Here is a 24,630-nt window from a genome sequence, read left to right on the forward strand (position 1 = left end):
GTAAAGTAGAGCTGCAATTTCTAAATAGGGCTTTCAGTAATTTAATAGAAGGACATCTTGACAATTAGTTACACACCTTCAGTTTTGGGAGAAGCTAAGGCCTCTCCCGTACTTATTATATGCAAAGCAATTTATGTTGTCATTAACACAATGATACGCAGAATGACAGCTCTGAGGTCTGTGAAACGTTTGTTTATTAGGGTCTAGGAACAGAACATAAAAAGTCGAGTACGACTTTATTACTTCGTGCTTTCATTAAAAACTGGTCCAATCGCATCGCAAATTCCCCGATATGATATAAAAATGATATGGTGGTATAAAAATTCCTGTCATTCAGAAGTGTACCAGTACCTACTGTTTCCGCGCGGCCAATAGCTACTCCAATATTAAAAATCTCGTGTTCGAATATTTAACGGTCGTAACATTATCAAGAGCCGTGATAGCCCAGTGGATATGACCTCTGCCTCCGATTCCGGAGGGTGTGGGTTCGAATCCGGTTCGGGGCATACAACTCCAACTTTTCAGTTGAAATGAAATATCACGTGTCTCAAACGGTGAAGGAAAAACATCGTGCGGAAACCTGCATACCAGAGAATTTACTCAATTCTCTGCGTGTGTGAAGTCTGTCAATCCGCATTGGGCCAGCGTGGTGGACTATTGGCCTAACCCCTCTCATTCTGAAAGGAGACTCGAAATCAGCAGTGAGCCGAATTTGAGTTGATAATGATACCTTATCAACGGTTTAACCGATTTAAATGAATGAATGAAAAAAAAACAATAAGGATATTCCTTATAATTATAATTTATTTTAAACATAATGTTATTATAACGGTATAGCTAAATAGTCTGTCAGTATTTATATTTGGCGTGTTTGGCGTGCTTCCTGTGGTGCGGCGGCGTGACGGGAGACCTCCTCCGCCTGTCTCTGTCCCGCTCCCTCTCGCGGTCGCGGTCCCTCTCCCTCTCACGCTCCCTGTCTCTCTCCCGCTCGCGGTCTCTATCCCTGTCACGTTCCCGATCTCTCTCCCGGGATCTCGAGCGTGATCTTGATTTACGTTCTCTGTGATAAAATAATATAAAATGTATAAAAAAGGGTTCATTTACACGAGCAGCAACTGCTATCGACGACTGCAGTCAGCGACGTCTCGGCGGCAGTCGACGGCGGTCACCGACTGCAATCGAATGCCGTTGACTGCCACCGATACGTTGCCGACTGCAGTCGTCAGTAGCACATGCCAGCTGCGGTTGGCAACATGCTGCTCGTGTAAATGAACCCTTAGTTGACTAGAGCCTAGGGTGACAGATTTTAGGATGCAGCAAATTTAACCCAAAAATCTTTATCTTACAGAAATAAAGAAAATGAGCCTTGAAGATGTAACGAGTTTTCAGTTGTTTGCCTTTTAAGAAATTAATTATAACGTGTCTCAAACGGTGAAGGAAAAACATCGTGAGGAAACCTGCATACCAGAGAGTTTTTCTTAATTCTTTAAGTGTGTGAAGTCTGCTAAGCCGCATTGGCCCAGCGCGGTGGACTATTAGTTATAGGCGCGAGCCTAACCCCTTTCATTCTGAGAGGAGACTCGAGCTCAGCAGTGAGTCGAATATGGGTCGATAATGATGATAATGTTGATGTCAGTAGTAGTGGTAGTAGAAAAGATACTTCTTACAAAAAATTAGAAAACTAAGAAAAAAAAATATATATATATACAGGAAGAAAATTTTTTTAGTGCGGATATTTTTATATTTTGTACATAAACAAAATTTAATGATCACGTATTTTTTCTTTTTTTTTTAACTCAAAAATAACAAAATTATCGTTAGCTAAAGTTATTTACTTTTGAACAGAATTTTAGGGTCACCCTATTGTGCGTTTATTTTATTTTCGTTTGATACCTAAAGGACGTCACCAGATCACTTTTAAGCTGAATATATCTTGTTTAGTAATAATATGTACATTATTTTGTTATTTTAGAGACATAAATTAAAAAAAAAATTACATAAAATGTATCGAACTGTTTGTAGATTTATATTCTATTAATGATACAGAACCACGAAAAAAAATATCCGCACTAAAGACCGAATCACCCTGTATACGGTCGAATTGAGAAACTTCCTCCTTTTTATTGAAGTCGGTTAAAAATGGAATTAGGTCATGTAATGAGGATAGCATAGAGGAAATTGGACGAAATATGGTAATGTATGGACGCAATGGAAGTAATGTGACAAATCAAGATATGGGAGGATGAATTACCAAAAAAATGGAGGTAGTTAGCTTTAGACAATTAAGTAGAAAAAAATGGGGAAGCCAATATCGAAGGACGACTTGACCAATCAATTGGTTGATAAAATCCTTTTTTATTGACTTCAAAATTTGTTAAAAAATATTTTTGTTAGTAGCACTTTATAAGTCAAAAATGAAAGGTTAGTGATATTATATTAATTTATTATTATTTTGTGTGTGTACAGTATTAACAACTTGAAGTTTTGTGTACTTGTGTGTGTAGGTTGACCTCTTATCATAAAAGGATGCACAATCATGTACAAAATTTCACCTAAAAACTGATATATATTTCACTAAAAAACTGATAGCAGGAGTTCCTTAATGATAAAGATGCTTGGAAGCCGTTGGATCAGCCTCCACCTTTACACAGGAAGTAAAACTATAAGAAATTGTAATTGTTATCAATTGTAAATTATAGTACTGTATGACTTTTTCATTTCAAAAGAGCAACTGTTGAGTTTCTTGCCGGCATCTTCTCAGCAGAACCTGCCTCCCCAACCAGTGGTAGAAACTTTACAAATAGTCAACTGACGTGTCAAAAGTGCTTGTAAACTGAGCCTACTTGAAATAAATGATTTTTGATATTGATTTTGTTTTTTTTTTGATAAATTTTGCTTTGACAGTTTTAGAACCAAGTTTTTAATATAGTATATATATATATTCAATAAAATCCCAAATTCAGAGCAAATTCATTCTTAAGGATTGAGTTTAAGGTTGAATTTGCTTGCGACTACATGAATTGAGTTCCAAGAAGTTGTGTTTGGCACTCATCGAGTTTTGTCGTCGCTAATTGTGCATCCACTTTTTAATAGGAGATCGATAACAATAAACAAACTTTTATTGTCATCGATCTCCCATTGTTATATGTTATTATCTTGTGTTTGTACAGTATCAATAACTTACAGTTTTGTGTACTAGTGTGTATGTACTTTACTAGTGTGTTTTTTTTTACCCGTACCGGGATCGTTTGGGCGGCGGCGACAGCGTGGGCTCGCGCGACTTCTTCGACTTCTTGGACGTGCTGGAGAAGGAGTCCTCCTCCAGCGCGGGCGGGGACAGCGCCTCCTCCGCCTCCTTCGCCTCGCGCAGCGCCTGACACAACAGTCACCAGTATAACTACCACTGTTTTTGAAATTATTTTGAAAAAACAAACAAAACAAACACACGTTTCAGAATTAAAAAAAACAAAACGCCAACTATAGCTTGGCAACTTCGTTGGTAACACTCACGATGCTCCGCGCGGGCCGGGGGTCGTGTGGCGATGAATGAAAAACCCACGACTGATGCGCCTCACTTCCCCGCACGCACGATTTCACATCCACAGTTTTTCCCCCCGTCGCCCGCATATCATGAGTGTCATCAACGAACTTGCCAGACTATATAAGCGTCGGGCATCGGGACTATATATGCATCGCAACGGGTTCTTAAACTGTACAAAAAGGAATTGTTACGTCGGAGAGTGTAACGGAACCTTCACTCCCCACCACTCAACCCCTCACCCAGCACGCAATGCGAGCAGCGGCGCGTCGCGCAGCCGCTTCGCAGTTTGGATCGTGTCGCGATGCAAGAACCAGCTCATGACTAAAGGCCTCGTATGGGTTCGAAACTAGTCGGGCATACTCCGACCTAATATCACGTGATTTTTTGCCCGTGTTTCATAATCAATTAATATGAATAACACTCACGATAGTTTAAATTCTAAAAAAGGAATTGTTTCAAAGTTCTCTAAAACGCCATCTACTGGTACGTGCTTTGTCGGCGTCCGTGGCGCAGTGGTATGCGCGGTGGATTTACAAAACGGAGGTCCTGGGTTCGATACCCGGCTGGGCAGATTGAGGTTTTCTTAATTTGTCCAGGTCTGGCTGGTGGGAGGCTTCGGTCGTGGCTAGTTACCACCCTACCGGCAAGACGTACCGCCAAGTGATTGAGCGTTCCGGTACGATGCCGTGTAGAAACCGAAAGGGGTGTGGATTTTCATCCTCCTCCTAACAAGTTAGTCCGCTTCCATCTTAGACTGCATCATCACTTACCAGCAGGTGAGATTGTAGTCAAGGGCTAACTTGTAAAGAATAAAAAAAAAACGTTAAAAAAACACAGTTTCACTATGCCTGTGGATGGCAGCACCCATCACTCGTATCACATTATATCTATAGTTTAATTAACAATTATTTATTTTAAATTGTAACACATATTTGCTGCTTATTTTAATTTTGTTTATTTGAATGTATTCATATTAGCTGTGACGTCACACGGGTCTCAGCTGAAAATCAGCGCCGTGTATTATGCTTGTATGTAGTGCACGGCATATGCTGAGTACACCCTTTCTTTTTAAGGGTTACAGACAGACATGCTGTCATAAGGATAAGGTATTTATTGACTGTCTGTAACTTTTAGATATGAATAAATTTATTTTCTTTCTTTCTTTCTTTCCATCGCCCGATGATGTAGTTCCGCTATGTCGCGCAGTGTCAGTAGACTATAGACGTACCTTCTTGATGAGTTTCCGGCGGTAGTGCTGTATCTGCGCGTGCGCGGCGAGGCCGGGCCGCAGCGCGCGCGCGCCCGCCTCCAGCTCGTCCGCGTACTTCAGCACGCGCACCTCGATGTCGCGCAGCGTCAGTAGACTATAGACGCACCTTCTTGATGAGTTTCCGGCGGTAGTGCTGTATCTGCGCGTGCGCGGCGAGGCCGGGCCGCAGCGCGCGCGCGCCCGCCTCCAGCTCGTCCGCGTACTTCAGCACGCGCACCTCGATGTCGCGCAGCGTCAGTAGACTATAGACGCACCTTCTTGATGAGTTTCCGGCGGTAGTGCTGTATCTGCGCGTGCGCGGCGAGGCCGGGCCGCAGCGCGCGCGCGCCCGCCTCCAGCTCGTCCGCGTACTTCAGCACGCGCACCTCGATGTCGCGCAGCGTCAGTAGACTATAGACGCACCTTCTTGATGAGTTTCCGGCGGTAGTGCTGTATCTGCGCGTGCGCGGCGAGGCCGGGCCGCAGCGCGCGCGCGCCCGCCTCCAGCTCGTCCGCGTACTTCAGCACGCGCACCTCGATGTCGCGCAGCGTCAGTAGACTATAGACGCACCTTCTTGATGAGTTTCCGGCGGTAGTGCTGTATCTGCGCGTGCGCGGCGAGGCCGGGCCGCAGCGCGCGCGCGCCCGCCTCCAGCTCGTCCGCGTACTTCAGCACGCGCACCTCGATGTCGCGCAGCGTCAGTAGACTATAGACGCACCTTCTTGATGAGTTTCCGGCGGTAGTGCTGTATCTGCGCGTGCGCGGCGAGGCCGGGCCGCAGCGCGCGCGCGCCCGCCTCCAGCTCGTCCGCGTACTTCAGCACGCGCACCTCGATGTCGCGCAGCGTCTCGCGCCGCAGCGTCGCCTCCGCGCTGCGGCTGCGCGGCGACTCCACCAGCCTGTAACGCCCAATCCAATATTTTACTTCTACTCAAGCAGTTCAGTCTACTTATTACGATCAAAGTTCGATCCGGCTCGAAGGACCATATGAAACACTGATTTTTTCTGAAAAAAATAGCAGATCCAAAACATTTTTTCAGGATGAAAAGTAGCTTATATGTTCTTGATAACTTCCAACATCTTCCAGTGAAAGTTCCATTTAAATCGGATTCCAGCCATTCCAGAGTTTAGCCTGGACAAACATAAAGGAAGAAAGATGGACAAAAGTTTTAAAAAGGCTTGGTTATAATTCACTTCAATTTTGTACTTGAATTGAATTGATGATTATTTATATAATACAGTAATAGATGTGTGAGCTCACCCTTCCGGCGGCGGCGGCGTGGGCTCGCGCAGCACGTCGGGCAGCGGCAGCGCGGGCTCCACGCTCTCCCAGCGCGACGGCACGAAGCCCGCCACGCTGCGCTCGCCGTCGGCGCCGCCCTCCGCCTCGCCCTCCAGCGGCACGCCGTCGATGTCCTCGTCCACTGCGCACACACACACACATACTTCACAACCCTGTGCGCTTCTGAACGTCTAACCGGATTCGCGGTGGTGTATGGTTTATATGACCGGACTGATGTCCGGTGCATTCATTATATAATTTGTTCCTGTCTCTTTTTTATATTTGTTGATGTTTGTCTAGAGGCGCTTCGCACGTCTTGATACTGTCCAAATGTCACCTCAATGGCTCCACGGAAGATCAGCGCGGCGTCCTCACGGACACTGCAATATGCTGAGTGGAGACTCTTTTAGGATCACATCATGCTAGTTGCAGTGTATTTTTATTATTGTTTTTTTTTTTCTCTCTTTCCTTCGTATGATGTGTATTCTGAATAAACTTTTCTTTCTTTCTTTATAAGCCATACACCGTCGCGAATCCGGTAAAAACCACGGTCAGATATCCGGTGAAAAAAACGGAAGCCTACAAGCCCTTACTTCGTGCCTTAGAAAGCTCGTGAAACCGTCGGTTCCGGTCACCCTATACCTGATAGAGATTGTAACAAAGTCGACCCAATGGACCCGACGCAGCACATGGCACATCCAGCCGGCACGTGTCTACTCACTCGGCACTCCGTCGATATCGCTGACGTCGAGCAGCGCCATCTGCGTGGGGCGCTGCTCGGCCAGACGCCGCAGCGCCGCCCCGTCCAGCGGCCCGGAGCCCCCGGAGCCGCCCGACGCGTTGGACGCGGTGGAGCCGGCGGGGGACGCAGCCCCGTCGGCCTCGCCCTCCGCGGTCTCCGCCTCCGCGCTGACCAAGCGAGACTCGCCCTCCTGCAAGACATCACCTTATGTTATAATAGCAAGAGTAAGTGTTCCCACTCAGTGGGAAATAGAGCAAGCTATGCTAGTTGTTTTTCTGCGTGATCGAATCAGAAATGAGGAGATTCGCAGAAAAACCAAAGACACTGTCATAGCTCAGCGAGTCGCGAAGCTGATAAATGGGCAGGTCACATAGTACGAAGAGCCGATGTAAGTTGGGGTCATGATGTTGGAATGGCAACTCTGCACCGAAAAACGCAGTGTTGGTCAACCCTCCACCGAGTGGACCGAGGAGGTCAAGCTAGCTGCCGGGTAGCCGCTGGATGCTGGTGGCTCGAGACCGCGGTGTTAGAAATTCCGTGCAAGATGCCGATGTTGCCGATGTCCATTAGCTGTTAATGCTGATGAAATGTTTGAGTTTAGACACTGTTCATGACTAGTCCCCAGTAGCCCACGCCTGCAGGATGCGCTCCTCACCTTCTCCTGTCCGAGGAACACGTCGTTGACGTGCAGCAGGAAGTCGGTGGGGTACACGGCCCAGTCGGCCCACGCCTGCAGGATGCGCTCCTCACCTTCTCCTGTCCGAGGAACACGTCGTTGACGTGCAGCAGGAAGTCGGTGGGGTACACGGCCCAGTCGGCCCACGCCTGCAGGATGCGCTCCTCGCCTTCTCCTGTCCGAGGAACACGTCGTTGACGTGCAGCAGGAAGTCGGTGGGGTACACGGCCCAGTCGGCCCACGCCTGCAGGATGCGCTCCTCACCTTCTCCTGTCCGAGGAACACGTCGTTGACGTGCAGCAGGAAGTCGGTGGGGTACACGGCCCAGTCGGCCCACGCCTGCAGGATGCGCGTGACGCGCGCGCGGAAGCCCTCCTGCTGCATGCGCGACGTCATGCCCGCCCACGCCTGGTAGCAGTTGCGCATGATCTCCACCAGCCGGGACTGGAAGCTGAACAACATACATGTTACCATTGCAGCAGAACATAAAGTACACTTTACAATCAAGTAGAAGCGGCACTCGAGAAAAATATTATGAAACTGAAAACATGCCAAAATAATCTAGAAAGAAGCATGCTTCATATAAAAAAACAAGACAAAGTCAGACTCTCTACTATCCGAAGCAAGACCAAGGTCAGAGATGTGGCAGTAACAATTAAGAAGCTCAAGTGGAAGTGAACAGGACACTTCATGCGGGATAAAAGGGATAAGTGGACCAGGGGTTCACATCCCTGGTCCACTTATACCAGAGTGGTATCCTAGGATAGGAAAAAGGAAAAGAGGTCGCTCCTGCCAAAGATGGGAGGATGACCTCAGACAGACAGCAGGAGACACATGGAGAAGGAAAGCAAGAGATAGAGAACTATAGAAGTGTCTGGAGGAGGCCTATGCCCGAGGGCGAGCTGAAGAAAAGAATCAGTGTCAATGATATATTACAATAATATTATGTATATAAAATTCAATAAATAAAGGCTTTTATTATTATTATTAGAAGCGGCACTCACGCGCCGCGGTAGGCGCTGGCGTTGGTGAGCTTGGCGCCCGCGTTGTGCAGGATGTCGGACAGCAGGTAGAGGCGCGCCACGCGGCGGGGCGGCGCCGTGCCGGGCTGCGCCAGCGCCTCGGCCAGGCACGCCGCCACCTCGCCCGCCGCCTCCGCGTGCTCCAGGCACCACGCCATGGCCTCGCCCACGCTGCGCCGCGACGGCTGCAGCGAGCGGATGATCTCCTCCAGCCGGTCGCGCTGACTGAAACGTGTCCATTGTGAATCGATACAATGCAATAACACAATATAGCTCTCGCCAATCAGTCAGCTCTGAACTCGAGATGTCGTTTGTTATCAAACCATATTGCTGCTGAGATAGAGTCTCCCCTCATGGATATAGAAAATGGGTTGATAATGATAATGATGATGATACAAACAGTAATGTGGATGGAGCCGACATACTTGATGGAAAGCGTCCCCCGGATGTTCTCCTTGGCGTCGTCCTCGTCCACCAACTCGTCGGGCATGCCCGCCGTGTACAGGTTCATGACCGGCGGCCGCCACACCGAGCCTCCTGCGAGATACATGCGCGTATTGTGAGCTTCCGCACTCTGGAGCCCTGACCACCGGTTGCTTGGGCACTCACATCCCACAGCGGGAGGTATGATTTTTTATATTAATTTTTAATAGTATTTCATATTTTTAGCGGACTCAGAAGTGGTTTACAAACAATAAAATAACTAATGTCGAACAAAGGTTATTCACAACATTTGTCAGGACAACTTAATTAACAAATCAAACTTTAACCAATACAAAACCCTAGAATGGCAGAGAATGACCTTGAGTAGAGTCACGCACTTGTGAAAGTTGTGTGTAGGGTTACAGGCGCCTTTGACAGTTTACCAACACTCCCCTTTCTCCCCTCAAGTCACTCCTCGCCTATCCCAAGTCCCAAGTAATCTATAAAGAATTATACAAGAAGTATGGACGGCTCGAACGCCACGAGTATACTGAATCCGACCGCACAACGAGCGCCTTATATCGCAAGTCGTTTCCGCCAACCGATCGGTACCCTCTCTAACTCCCCACTCTTTACGGAAACAAGTCACACCACCTGACGTCATATCCGTCTCAGACTACTATTTCCTACAATATTATATTTTATAATCATTGTAAAAAATTTAAAAAAGAAGGGAAAGTTGATATAAAAGAGAAAAAAAATCGGTCAACAATATGTAATTTGTTTTCATGAGATAAATCATGATGCACATCTTAGACCTACTGAACTTGAACATGAGTCACTACTTCGCAGGGCATGGAAGAATACATCCTACAATACACTTCTCTGTGCCTTATATCCGGAGGCTAAATTGACAGAACCCCAGACGAGCTGTCACAACACCCTCAAAACCTTACCCTTAAACATCCGGAAGTCCTCCAGCGACCACTGCTTGGGCGAGTCTCCCTGCAGCATGGAGTACAGCTTCCAGCGGTAGTACACGTGCGCCGGCGACTGGTTCTCGAACAGGAAGCGGAAGAACGGGTTGTTCATCTCCTTGTTCATGATGATGGCCTCGAACATCGGACCCTCGCGGATCACGAACTCCACCATCCGGTGAATCAGCATCAGGATGTTCCTGAACAAATGTAAAATAAAAATGGATCAGGATTTCAAAGTTTACATGCAAAATGAAAATGGATCACCAATATTTTCTATAGTAACGCAGAATGCAGATGGATCATCAAGAATTTCTGATTGTATGCTAAATTAAAATAAATTGTCACAATGACAATGTATTTTTCTTGGTCATATGCTAACTTAATCATATATGATGCAATTATATAAACAAGTTGAATTTGAATTAAAATGGTTCATCATCATAATTTTATTGGTCATCTACTAAATGAAAATTGATCGCAATAAATGAATTTTTAGTAATATTCATATAAAAAGCGCAAATGGATCAACTTCAAATACAAAATCCATTTTTATTTAACAACAGCAAGCTACTTAATGTTAACACAAAGAGTATTTAGGAAAAAAAAATACTTACCTTTCAATTGGTATTACGACCCTGACAATGGATTGTGACAAAATCTGTAAAACAGAACAGAATTAAAATGTTTAAAATAATAATCATACTGTAATGTAATACAAAATGAAAATATGAATATTTGTGTATAACTAGTTATGATAGCATTTGAACTGAATTTAACATGTGTTAATTAAAGCTAACAAAATCAAAAAATACACGTATTTATGCAATTTCCAGTGATAGAATAAGGTGAGCTCTATATGACATTCTGTCATTAGGACCGGACAAGAAAACTAAATTACTGTGTAACTTTGTGTTGTCATCTAGCAAGTGAGGAATCAAAGTGGAAATTATTCTTTCTGATATGATGATGATATACCTGATCATAAATCTGTGCATCCTCAGGATCGCTCGGCTGATGATCTCCTGGCCGAACTCTTGGTATCTACAGGTAATAAAAAAACATTCAGTAAAACAGATTATGTACCAGAACACTGACATTTTTTTTCCTTTCACTCATTTTATTGGCTGCTTTTACGTCTTGTAGCTGAAGCGAGGTACTGGTGGGATGACCAGCGCTTTTCCCCGCCCAGCTTTAAGTGTCACCTTGTTTGCGAGGTGCTTGGGCGGCTGCGCGTTGAAGGGCAGGCCGGAGGGCGGCGGCGGCTTGCACGGCTGCTGCAGGGCGGGCGGGATGTAGATGGGGACGGGCGGGATGACCAGCGCCTTGCCCCAGCCCAGCTTCATCTCGTAGTTCATCACCTCCTTACCTACACATACATTGAAGTATGGCTTTGAAACTAATTTCTTGCACATTTCATTCAAACCCTATAAGATAAGGGCTTGACATAGCGAGGCCAAAGATTTCGTTCAAACCCTCAAAGTAAAAAAATGCAACAGAGTTTTGATACTTTTTGCATTTATTTTGAAACACTTCCAATAAAGGTGCTTCCTTCCTTCCTTCCATCATAGGTTAATGTTGTCATGAATATCTTCGAATTGGATTACCCGATCTTCCGATTTCTCTTATTTAAAAAAAGCTTATATAAATTGATACACATACTTCAAACTAAGACAAAGATAAACAAGGTAAACTTATAAAAGACCGTTCTTTTAGATATTTGGAACCCTCTTGGTGTCAGTTGTCAGGGTTAACAAACAGGTGTCAGTTGTCAGGATTATAAAACAGTGGGCACTGACCGTTCATACAGCGCAGCGCGCGCTCCCCGTCCTTGCGCGACATGAAGGCGACGAAACCGCAGTTCCGGCCGCGCGCCTTCTCCTCGTCCGAGCGCGGCCACATTATCTTTATACTAGCCAGCGGACCGTAGCGACCGAAGATCTCCATCAACTGCTGCTCCGTTATCTACAACAATATTTAACAATGTGCTTTAGTTACGCAAAATCCATTGGGAGCTCAACTCTATCCAGTATATCAGACTATCTTTTCGCCTGTAAAGAAAAAGAATCTTGAAGCTGCATGTGTAAAAGTCCAGTTTTTACGGGGATACTCATGTCTCATACCAACATCCAACCTAAAACCCATCTGCTAGTCTTTTAAAGTGATTACCTACTGGTGAGATCATAGTCATATGATCTCACCAGTAGGTAATCACTCTAACATGATGTCATGTGTTGTGAAGAAAAATACACAAACATCAACCAATGGCAGCACAACTGGAAATTTAACTCTCTTTTGTTGCAATTGGATAAAAGAGATAGGACTGCTTCTCCACCATTGGTTGACATTTTGTTTACTTTTGTTCACCAGATAATAATTTGTTGTTCACATACTAATGGTAGGTATAGACATAGTCTAAAATGGAATTATTACATATTTGATATTTTGTTTTATTACCTTGGGGTTGAGGTTGCCTAGGTAGAGGTTGGTTGTGTTGGGGTCACCCGTGTCGTAGGAGCCCACGTCGGGCATCATGTCGAGCACGGGCTCCGCGGGGCACACCACACCGCGATCGCGGAGCACATTCTTGTACTTGTGACGCTCGGAACGCTCCTCTTGTATTCTGAAGATCAAACATAGAAGTACAAGCATTACTTTGAACCTAGAAGTTTGATTTTTTCACAACTTCAAGGTGCTGAAGACGCAAATATTTGGTGGTAATGTCAACTTCGTTCATCCATGAGAAAATTAGAGGGTCATGGGTAGTTAAACAATATCTAGTTAAACAACAAAAGCTAAGCACTGACTGTCTCAATTCCTCCTTGAACAGCTCCAAGTTGCTCTTCTTTTTGTCGCCGCTCTTCCTGTTGCGTATACGCGACGGCTCGGCGCGCTGCGCCAGGCTGCGCAACGCCTCCGCCTCGCTCACGCCGCGCTTGTCGTCCAGCCGCGACTGGGGCTTGTACAGCTTGCCTCGCTCAGAGGTGTCCTCCTCTGTTAAATTTACATTTTTATAATATACCAGCAAACACATAAAAAACTAAGAATCAACATGATGCATGAAGCAACTTTCAAGCCATCATTAAAGTAATTCAAAGTATAATCACTTTTAATTCAAAAATAGTTCCCTATACTAAAGCCATACTGGATATGTACTGTTTACCAACAAATTAGAAATAAGGTAGAAAACTCATGTCATTTCATAACTTATCTATTTCTTTTAAATCATGTACTTATTTATTTTTCACTAGCAGACACCCACAACCTCGTGGAATTCAGTTCTTCACAAATCCCGCTGGAACCGTGGATTTTTTCCATGGCATGGGATGAAAAGTTCCCTATGTGTTAATCCAGAGTAAAATCTATTTCCATTCTAAATTTCAGCCAAATCGCTTTTAAAGAATTATTTAAATCCATTTAGCCATTCATTGAGTTCAGCTTTACGAATCCTCGGTAATTTTTTTACAGTATAGAGCTAAGAAACATAGAGATAGAAACAAAACCATATTTTTTTTATTTTTTAAACTATCTTAAAGTGATCAGTCTCTTTAAGCAGATTTTAGATAAAAGAGAATATTGGAAAATGAAGATTATTCGATTAAACAACTTTGTGTTGTCAATGGATTTGATTTTACTGACAGAACACTTGGTTTGGGTCCCTGAGCTGAAATAAAGGGAAGTCAAGGGAGGGACTACCATCCACTTTAATGGGCCCTGTCTTAACAATATTCCTACCTTGCTCATCAAAAACTATGGCAGTATATGGCAGGGTTTAAATATATATATAATTAAACCTATTACAGAATTTACCTTACAAAATCTTATCTTTTTAAGCACAATGTTTGTTAAGAATGTTTGTCTATTAGTAAAATACAATTAAATTCTTAGTTATATGGACATTGGTTACATTCCGAGACCACCTGTTTGTATAAACAATTTAAGTTTACATTGAATAAAATAACTGAATTTGTTTGAATGCACTTACTTCGAGCCCCAGCATCATATGTGCCAGCTTTGACCCATACTTTGGAAGTACTGCTGGGCACCTCCTGGAATGTCTCCACAAACTCTTTGAACACCTGAAATTTAACATAATATGGATTTATATGCTAAAATATGATCTGTGAATCTGAGTGTCTTACAGTTCAGTCAAATGAAATTTGGAGAGGAAATTAATTTATATTAATATTTTAAAGCTGCAAAGTTTGTTTGTTTGTTGTGGTTGTATTTATAATCTAATATTCAAGGAAATAAAATATCAAGTCTCATGAGTCTCCTGGTTCAATTTGAAAAACTATTTTTGTGTTGGATAGTCTTTTTATTTATGTAGGATATATTCTGCATTACATCTACACTATTTAAAAGCAGGACATCAATTGTAGCAAAAAAATAAAACAAGTATGTAAAAATTATTACCGACTGTTGAGTTTCCGTTACATGCACAAAAATCATGTACTTACATACATTTTAAATTATTCTCCTTCGAAAGTTCTAAACTTAAAGTCACGAACGAAGTCCCATACGCCCTAGGTAATAAGAATAACTTAAGTTTAAATTTTTCGATGAAACTTACATGGGCAGCGGCTTCTTCTTCTTCTTTCTTACGCAGCTCCTCCAGCTCCTTCTTCGATAAGCCTCTGAGGCTCATTGTTACTCTTTCTTATTATTTTGCAATCACAAATAAGGTACTTAAATTTTAGTATTACATTCTTATTTAAATGATCATTCCTATTGTTTAATAATCTTCACATTGTGTTCAAACTTGTTTATAACGTCAATTAATCGGTTTTCATTAAAAAATCAAACTCATTTGATAAACAGTTAACATTAAAACATAATAAAAATAAAAGGCATAACCTCAATCAATCAAACTCAAAAGTCACAGCAGTGTTACCAACTCTCAAAAATATTTATCCCTAAAGTTTGTGTCAAAAACCCCTAAAATCGCCTTAATTATTGAGTTGTCCCCCTAAAAAATATAAATTCATAATAATTTAGAAATAATATGCTGTAATATGTTTCAAAAGGCTATATTTAATACAGACAAAATATTACGTCTTTTATCTGAAGATTCAGATTTTTTGAAATCATACATGTTGACAATGAATATATTTAACAATTTTTTTTTATTCGACAAAAATTGCTTCCAGTTGCCTCAGAGTGGATATAGAATAACGTAATATATGTCGTTATAAGTCACTAGGTCAAGAAAGAAATATTAAAATTATCATCAATTTAAAAATATTAAAGAGTCTAAAAATCCCTGAAAATATCGCTAAAAATTTCAGACCCCTAAAAAAATCCCATTTCACTTATTTGCCCCCTAAATCTGGGGGGAAAACCCCTAAGTTGGTAACCCTGAGTCACAGACGACTAATGAATGAAAAAGTCCACAGATTAATAGTTTCTATGACACCTCAGACCAATTATAGAAGGACCAGTATCGCACCCATATTCACAAACGAATTTTTCTGTCATTTTCTGAGGAAAACGAGCTTAGATTTGGTATATATCTTTTACTATATTCTACTAAATTCATGTTAGTAACATTAGAAATTAAATTGAATTAAAATTGAATTAATTCAATTGAAATGAAATTATATATAGTCGAAATTACACCGCAATTAATGCTTCATTTTATAATAAAGGTTTTTGAATCTGAATCTGCTTTCTTCCCAGGTCTGGGTAATTGATGATATTTTTTCCTTTCGTCATTTTCACACAATTTGATATTTTGTAAATTGTATTACTGAAATTTGAGATAATGTTATTGATTTTAATTAAATTGAAACTTAAGCCTGTATAGTAAACTTCATTTTTAGAATCGAAAGAATAAGTTTCGTTATAGTTGAATTTGTCATCTTTATCATATTTTATAAAGGTTGATTAAGAATAAAGAACCACCAAGTATTCCACCGAATTAGTAAATGGACTATATAGCTTTATATAATCACTTGATGCTTATTTTTTTCCTTGCAAAATAAATTTATTAATTTATTTATTTATTTTGCTTTAAAGTGTGCATTATTTGGGTTTTGCTTATTTAAATTACTTTTCCGTAATAAATTTAGGTAATATAAATTTTCATACTATGAATGATTTTAAGCTTGGTTTGATGAAAAAAAACACGCAGAAAAAAGGTTTGTGACAACTGAAAATTTAAAGGTGACTGACAAATGGAGCCGGGAATAGGACTGTCAGAATTCTACGGAATTAAAAACAGACTATAGTACAACGTAGCTGTTAAACTAAAAAAAAAACTGCTGCAGCTAACAATGTTGTAAAAAACTGGATTTAAAACTTTATTCAAGATGGATGGATGTGGAGAATTTGAAGTTAAGCTTCTTTAGTGAAGTTTTTTGTTCTGCTTGGTATATTCTTTTACCTAGTGAACGATTTTTTGAAATAACAGGTGAGGGAAGTAGACCAAAAATTTTCAGTTATAAATTTAATATTTTTTTATGTTTGGTCACGATTTAACTAGGCAACTTATGTGCAATGAGTCAAGATGAATATTATTAATCATTTATTCTATCATTCATCAATCTAATCACAATAAAATAACAAATGAGGGTAGCTATATATTTCTAATAACGGATCCCATACCATGCATACCAAAACAGTAGTTTGATTTAGTCAATATATTAATTAGGATTATAATTAAAACAACAAGTGTAAAGATTACATATTTATTCAAAAAGTACATCAAAAAAGATTTCGATGTAAAATTAAAAAAAAAATTGTGTAACTGCGCATTTTTATGTTCACCACATTCGAACGCTTTGCTATTTACTTAGCTTACTCTCTATGGACTTCAACTATTCTGCGTAGGTTCGTTTATTTTTAAACATAGTTTGAATCAAACTTTCGAATTAATTCTTCACTAAACAATTGGTAACAGTTCTGGTTTATGTATAAAAGTACGCGTATAGTGGGTTTTCGGTAACAAAAAGGGGAGATACTCGTTACGAGATAATTTTGTCTACATATTGCTCTCTTTCGTCCCTTTGCAACGAAAATAAGAGCGATATTAATTCTGCGTGGTTATTGCTCTATGGTACGAAACAATGTGCTATACCTTAGTAGTCAAAAATATTATTGTTGACAGACATTAGGGTTCTCCAGGTGCTAGTGTAAGACATTTTGATACTTGAATGTTAGATAACCGAATTGATAGATTTCTTCTTGGAAATAGGAATCAATAAGTAATAATTATTTTATATTATACCTACCCACTATATTCATATTTGTCAAAAAATAATAAAATAAAAGTACCCGCACTTTTTCTGTGTCAAATCAGACCTGTTAATTAAATAATTCAATAAAATTAAGGCTGTTTTAATATGTTGTTTCAATTGTCCACTAAATTCAACATATCGAATTTACACTCTGTCGGCTTAGATAATTTACAAAACGTACAACGGTAAACAAAAAAATTAACAGTGCCTACATTTTTATGAATGTAAAATGAATATATTCAAAAATAAATTTGAATAAAATAATCGAACGGTAGTTTTACTAAACATACTTATTTCAGGTTTTGTTATCTAAATGACCTAAGCCAACAGAGTATATTATGCTGTATAATTGTATATAGAGTGACTTGTATTATGTCTATTGAAAGTGCATGCTGAACATATTGACCTATTTTCATTTACATAACCACTAAAATTGTATACATTACATAGGTACATTCTAAAAACTAAAATAAAAATAATTAATTAAATAATAATAATTATACAGTAATTTCTAACTCATTATATGTTTATTTCACCGTAATGGTGTAAATAACGTTAGTTTATAATCTATCTCGCAAAATTGAGAACTGTCGATAGATAGTGAACTCTATTACTACTCCTAAGAACCGGAACTTGAATGGCTCAGAAACCAATGGTTAGGTTAGGTATTTTTTTATTTGTGACCGTACAAATTTAAAATCAAATCCTTCCAATCTATCGAAAGTTCACAATCTTGCGAGATGTATTACAATGTAACGGTATTTACAATTTTACGGTGACATATTCAAATTGTAACTGATTTCTCATTTAAGTTGGATAAATTTTATAAAACATTTTGACCATATAGTTTACAGATATCACAAAGGCAGATGAAATTATGTATGCAGTGTTGCCAGGGTGTGTGTCGAATGACAGATAATTCAAATCATATGGACAATCTCTTGTAGTCAAACGTCTTCCCACACACACCCTAATAAACCATTTACACATGCATGTATTCTATTTATATTATATTTACAAATGGTAATAAACTGTAAAAAAATATTTTGTCTTGTGGTTGTCTTATTCAAATTAAATTCATAGCTGCAACAAGACATGACCACGATGATTTTTCTTAATAAAGGTTACATGACAACAATTTCACAAACTCTCTCATAAAATTTCGTGTTCAAGCAAAAAATTGTAAACAATTATCATTATTATTGCCATTAATTTTGCCACACACACAAATATATCCAAACAAAATTGACAGAACTGAAACTCACAGATATTATAGTAAAAAGGCAACACTGAAGCAGGTTTATTAATAAAACCTACAGGTGTTTGTAGGTAAAAATAAAAACCTAATCTAATGATAAACGATATCGACATTAAAGTTCTGTCAATTTAAATTTATATTACATTAAGATACATCGTAGATCGTATTGATCGATCATACATTTTGTATAAAGATTCTATGCATTTGTTTCAATAACAGTCTTATTTAAAAGTACATTAGACATTTGACTAAAATTTTTCTTTGAAATATTTCTAGTTATTGCATTTTTAACCATGATCTTTATCCTTTATACAAAACAAATAACCCATTTTGACCCAACTTGTAAGGTATCATGACACAAAAGTGAACACATCTAATATAAATCTGACTATAAGCGTTTGTAGGCGGTTGATCGCTGAATGAAAAACACGTATGAAGTAATAACAATAGATAATATTAAAATACTTGTTCCTTATGCAGATGTAACATTAATATTCAAAATATGTTGTGCATTAAAAAGCTTAGACTACAAGTAATGATGCCACATAATTTACAACTATTTACTGTACAGGGAACAAATGTACATAGATTTAGAGAACCTTCACACTAGCCATGTACCTACTAGCTGAAGCGTTCGACGAATTGTCTTAACTGAGTTAGCGTCGCGCACGTTTTGCTATTTTCCACAAAACCCCACGAAACTAATCGTCATGACACCCAGATCCGTAAACCCTCTGCGTACGTTTCTCTATCGAATCGGAACATCTGTAGACCGTGTCTTGTGATGTATAACATCTTAATAATTCCATTAGTATAAACTCAACACCGCGAGGTCTTTGGTTCAATATCCGCCCACCGCAGAATGTTGTACCCATTCCTAACCATAGTCTTTCTGACTTGGAGGTGAACAGGAATATGGCTCATGTAATATTTAAAAATTATATGCACATATTTCCAATTGAATGTACGAAGATTTTCAGTCTACACGTAAGTTATACGTAAGGCGGTAGGCTCTCTAGACAAAGAATAAGATAGTGTGAAGGGGCTATAAAAATATTATTAGCCTTCTTGACATATTCATGACAAGTTCTTTCAGCAAGAATATATTATTTGCAAATCATAGAATTGACAGAAAAATATTTCTAAAACTGTCAAAGAAAAAGCATTTGTGCCGATTTTTTTATTGTTCGGCATTTATTTTAAAAATTAAAATTTTTAGGTGATTTCAAAAAGTTGTTTCAACATGCATTTCAATTATTATCCTTGGAAGTTATCAAAACACGTTTCTAAAATCACCTGAAATTTGGTTTTACACACTAACTAGCAGTAGCAAAGTTTAATATTTTGTTTAAATTATTCTTTAATGATTATTCGTTTTGGTTAGGTAACTGTAGTATCTTACAGCGTGTATCTGTTAAAATACCACTGTTTGTTAACTGTGAAGATATATTGGTATAATTTTAAATAAAATAACAAATCATATTTAGCAATAATATTCTATCGACAAAAGATTAAATACACAAAATATTTTATGTAATGGTAATATTTGTGCAATACATGTTTTAGAATCAATATTCCATTGAACGATTCTCATATTTAATAATATTTCATAAATACACCCACTACCCGAGAAAGTAAACAACATTAAGATACAAAATACATTTTTTTTATTCTATAAATGCACATTAACAAACACATTGTACTATAAATTCACTAATACAGAAAAGTATAGACGGACAATGATGAATGCCAAAAAATAACGTCAACGAATAAAAACCTAAAATTGTACTCGATTATTTAATCAATAACTATTCAAAAATAAAATTTCCACATATAATATACATCAAATATTAGGTATATAAAATTTTTAATTATAATAATATGTTTTGCGCTATTCTTAGGTACTCTCAGAGTTGTAGCGGTTATCCTTGTTTCGTGTTGCATTGGCCTAGCGTGTAAAGCATAGCGTCACATTCAAACGTTTTACAGTTCGGCGAGGACCACCCACCGAAATAGTGTCCGACAATGGTACACACTTCGCACCATTGCGTATCAGTATTAAACGTGGTTGAAAATCTAAATCCTCACACCTACACAAAACTTATGTTCGTATAATTAATATTGTGATCGAAAACGTCACAATCAAATTTAAACTCTATTCACTAGACACATAATCCTTTATTTGAATAGGCGTACATTATGTGTTAGAGTCAAATCCTCAACATATGTACAGGGATATTCGATTGAGCAATTCTAAAACGTAACAAGTGATATTTTTTACAGAAAAGCTAAAAACGGCAGTTTTAAGTATTTTTAAACTAAGGCATTGAAGCTTTAAGATTTGCTATAACGTTGTTTGTCAAAAAAATGCGTATTAAAAATAAACTGTATTAAAACTCATTGTTAAGTTTTAAAATTGCATAACGTATTTTATTGATAGGTGTCTTTACAATCGTCCCATTGATTCACTAAATTCGTTCGTACACTACGCTTCATTTTACATTGTGCGTGGCTATCCATACAACTCATTCGCATTCCGACGATATATTACGTGCATTTAAAAATGTTTTATTTTCATGCTAACTACTCTGTACAAATTTAATGTCAATAGAAATGGAATAGACACATCTAAAATCTACTTACAATCATTTCCGAGGATAAAGAAAATTTACTTCACAATTGAGATAATTTAGAAAAACAATATTTAAAAAGACAATGACCCGTTATAATAGACACAATAGTTGTAAAATCGACATTATTAAAGACTAAGGGTCTATTTTCAGCCACTATACAGAAAAAATAACAAAATTATACCACAGTCCCTAGACTCCGGGTATTAATTTAGTGCTACCCACATTTATAAAATTGTCCATAAATTCTGCAGACCTTTTTATAAGGCCCAAGCGAACCATAAATTCATTCCCTATGTACGAAATTTTTTCCTCGTCGTATCTTCCACACGTTCGCGTCCAATCTCCGTCAAGACAAACCTCATTTACTATCGATCGAAATCTCTTTCACGACCAATCTCGAACGAAAATTACTATTTTCAATGTATTGTATGATTTTAGTAGAATTGCGAAATTATATCGTAACTTATTTGTTGTTCTCAATCAGTACTTGTTTATGTACTTGTCACTTGGCCGAGAGCTGTTGAATCGGTTCGGGATATGCCAAGCGACGCTCCGTCCTAAGGTCGAGAGCGCACACGAGGCGCTGCAGTAGAGCCGGGACGCAACGCGTTGCGTGCGTGCGCGCAGTGACGCCCGTTCAAGCGTCCGCGTCCGCGCCCTTGAGCCGGAGGCGCGCGAAATCCTCGAATATTATGTCGTCGTCTTGCTCTTGACCGTTCTCGTCTCTGAAAATAACGATACTTATATAATAAATAATAACTTTTAAATAGTTTTAAAACTAAAACACGCTTTTAGCACGCTTTAAAAATTAAAAATACTGCATTTAAGTCACTTGACAATTTTTTTCGTATTCCTGAAAGCAAACCCTTTCATTTGATATGCATATTGGATTTGTAATGACGTTTCTAAGCTAGTCATGTATTGGCAACAGAACTCAGAGCGCGTGCAAAATTTCATCCTAATCGAAGACCGGGAAGTGGGTCAAATTAAGATTCCAAGATTTGTCTTTCTTACATAGTTAAAAGTGATTGGGGAGGCCGCCATATTGAATTTGTAATGACGTTTCTTAGCTAGTCATGTATTGTTATCAGAACTCTAGAGCGTGTGCAAAATTTCAGCATAATCGAAGACCGGGAAGTGGGTCAAATTATGTTTCCAATATTTTATTACATACACAGTTACAAGTGAAGCTAATAAACGTATAAAGCGTGTAATATGTGTGTGGACTTCGCCACAATCAAACAATGTTGGAGTCAGCCATTAAAGCAGACTACCTCGTACAAATCGAAATTACATATTTTCTGATTTTTCCTGAATTTTGCTGATATGATGATGACGATGACGATGATGAGACTACAGAGCGTGGTAGAGAACAGAGTGGTTACTTACGGGTGCGGGTCGAGCTGGATGAGGTCGTGGTCGGGGGTGGGCTCGGGCGCCGGCCGCGGGGACTCCTCTTCGGGCTTGGGGTGCATCAGGATGAACGGCAGCTCGGCGCTCAGCTCGCTGCACACGAAACGTGACAGTGATCATTTACTCGACTCAATGTAAGAATACATTAACGATAAAAAAAATCTTCGCATCTGTATCATCATTACATCACAGACAATAAGCTCTAAGTAGCACTAAGATGGTGATAACAAGTGAAAGCTTAGCTGAGTTTGTTGTAGTCTTCACAGACTAATGTGCGTTTGGAAACCTTAATAACTTTTACATTAATGTAAAAATTTAATAGTTAATAATAACATTTGGTAAAGGTTTATCTTTAAAATGATATCTTACCCGCCCAAAGGTCCGAGGCACAACTTCACTTTGACCTTGTACTGTACTATAATGCCTAAGTTCTCGCGCTGCGATGGATCTGCAATACTGAAAAACAAGAGAAAAACAATTATTTTAATCAAAATCTGGAAAAAGCGACTGTTTAATCTCGTTGCTCCTTGCTCTATCATGCTCGACGTTACGGAGATTTGCACCGGTTTGTAAATGTCCCTTGGACACATACTAAGCGGTTTGGACACATATTAGTCATTTCAGTGTCCCAAAACTAACACAAACAGACATGTAAAATGGCATTGGGTAGTTTTGTGGTGCTCTAGCTTGATTATTTTTCAGCAGCCACGTAAATTTTTTAACTTAAAAAATCTCAGCCCCGACACACTTTGAAAAAAAAATCATGCAAAACATTAATGTCTGACAGTGTTCTATCTTATTACATTTCATGAGTGGCCGCGGAATTCGAAAATCGAACCACTTCGACCCTATGCCAGGGTTCATTAATTAGTTTTGCTCGGGCTCCATTTAAAAAAATGAAATGACCTTTGCGATCGGTTTGGAGTGAAATTGGTGCAAGCCATTGACATTAAATACTGGAGATGTTCCTAAGTGAGTCGAGAACGAAATTTATACTGCGGGGGATATATTTTTTCGATCCGCACACAATGGAGGAGGACCGCAGTCCGCCATTTGGTGACCCCTGCCCTTTATAACATTCCTTTTAAGTCTGGTGTTGAAAGTAGATATATGGAACAGTTGACTCACAGTGTGCTGGAGGCGAGGTTGGTGTCCTCGTGCTTCAGCTGCCCGTCCAGCGCCAGCCCCCACTTGTCCTTGTTGTTGGCCAGCAGCGGCGTCAGCGTGAACACCTTGCTCAGCGTGAAGCCGGGCCCCACCGGGCAGCCCTCCCTACAAACAGGCACTAGGTAAGTCAAAGCTCATTTATTTTAAGTAGTATACAAGCACTTTTCAAATGTCAGGTCTGTCCGTTTGCAGTTACTTTATTGTTTATACTCAATGTTTGCTTAGGATGATGCCTTATTAGGGCGTTACGCATTGTAAGCCACACCACGATGCGATGACGCACGCACACAGTCAGTTTCAACAATGCATAAAAAACAAATGATCACTGACTGGCGGCCGTTGGAACGTCGCATGCGACGACGCAACGCATTAATATAATTTTAAAAATAGATAGAAAACGACTATCAGTCGTCGCAATGTAACGCAACGCACACTAATTAGGCATCTCCATTAACGCTTCACCCGTCGTAAAATCAATTTCAATATCCATGAAATGGAAATATTCGACTTTCCTACTAACTGTAATGGTGGTGACAAAATAAACTTCTGTAGAAAGATGTAGGTACTTTGGAATTATGCTTCGCTGCTCAATTCTCGCGATTAATATTTACTTGTAGTACTGGTTCGTATTTCTCGGCCATTTCCACGAATTGTTTAAAGAAAATTTAAAAAAAAAAGATCCTAAAACACTATAACACAACAAAGTGAACAGTTTCCGCTCAGTAGCGCCCCCATGTCGGTAATGGCGCGCGCGCTCATACGTCAAAACCTTCATTATCTGTTTTCGTGCAGTACCGGCCACTCCTCGTATTTTACTTTCTTAAAATATTAAGTTTCTTTTAGTGCGTTTCTTAGTGTTTTTCAGCTCTAAACATGGGAAAAAGGCGTAAGCTGTGCTTAGTGGGCAGTGATAATAGCGAGTATTTATTACGCTGGATTGAGAAATTGGAGGCAAAATTACGAAAGCGATGACGTAAAACATACTCACGATCTACATCTACATGCCGT

At 39.7% G+C, this 24,630-nt stretch overlaps 2 protein-coding genes across 4 annotated transcripts in view; both read right to left on the reverse strand.

Moving 5' to 3' along the window:
* Nucleotides 1-786: 786 nt before the first annotated feature.
* Nucleotides 787-14,794, reverse strand: LOC112051023 (U2 snRNP-associated SURP motif-containing protein). The gene is made up of 17 exons (XM_052882581.1): nucleotides 14,487-14,794; nucleotides 13,899-13,992; nucleotides 12,721-12,907; nucleotides 12,371-12,536; nucleotides 11,713-11,878; nucleotides 11,119-11,282; nucleotides 10,892-10,957; nucleotides 10,531-10,574; nucleotides 9,893-10,113; nucleotides 8,939-9,050; nucleotides 8,496-8,738; nucleotides 7,471-7,942; nucleotides 6,795-7,005; nucleotides 6,053-6,215; nucleotides 5,510-5,690; nucleotides 3,240-3,373; nucleotides 787-1,060 (listed from the first exon to the last, which is right to left on the reverse strand). The coding sequence occupies exons 1-17, from the start codon at nucleotides 14,559-14,561 to the stop codon at nucleotides 850-852; spliced, it is 2,910 nt and encodes a 969-aa protein (XP_052738541.1). The 5' UTR covers nucleotides 14,562-14,794; the 3' UTR covers nucleotides 787-849.
* Nucleotides 14,795-16,588: 1,794 nt separating this feature from the next.
* LOC112051026 (beta-arrestin-1) overlaps nucleotides 16,589-24,630 on the reverse strand; it is a 127,217-nt gene continuing 119,175 nt past the window's right edge. For all 3 annotated transcript variants that reach the window (XM_024089487.2, XM_024089486.2, XM_024089488.2), the window contains 4 exons: nucleotides 23,584-23,727; nucleotides 22,825-22,911; nucleotides 22,432-22,548; nucleotides 16,589-21,767 (listed from right to left, as the gene is read on the reverse strand). In XM_024089487.2, coding sequence (XP_023945255.1) covers nucleotides 21,680-21,767; nucleotides 22,432-22,548; nucleotides 22,825-22,911; nucleotides 23,584-23,727 — 436 coding nt within the window. In that variant the 3' untranslated portion in view covers nucleotides 16,589-21,679. The remainder of the gene's footprint in view (nucleotides 21,768-22,431; nucleotides 22,549-22,824; nucleotides 22,912-23,583; nucleotides 23,728-24,630) is intronic.

This window comes from Bicyclus anynana, chromosome 1 (assembly GCF_947172395.1).
Source record: "Bicyclus anynana chromosome 1, ilBicAnyn1.1, whole genome shotgun sequence".
NCBI lineage: Eukaryota > Metazoa > Arthropoda > Insecta > Lepidoptera > Nymphalidae > Bicyclus > Bicyclus anynana.

What these genes read in the sequence shown, in the direction of transcription:
- LOC112051023 (XM_052882581.1), bottom strand. Translation starts at nt 14,561, where the DNA reads ATGAGCCTCAGAGGCTTATCGAAGAAGGAGCTGGAGGAGCTGCGTAAG. An exon ending in ACGCCGCCGCCGCCGGAAGG is followed by an intron (nt 5,691 to 6,052) that starts GTGAGCTCACAC and finishes TGGGCGTTACAG; the next exon opens with GCTGGTGGAGTCGCCGCGCA. An exon ending in CCGCCGCCCAAACGATCCCG is followed by an intron (nt 1,061 to 3,239) that starts GTACGGGTAAAA and finishes ATTTTATCACAG; the next exon opens with AGAACGTAAATCAAGATCAC.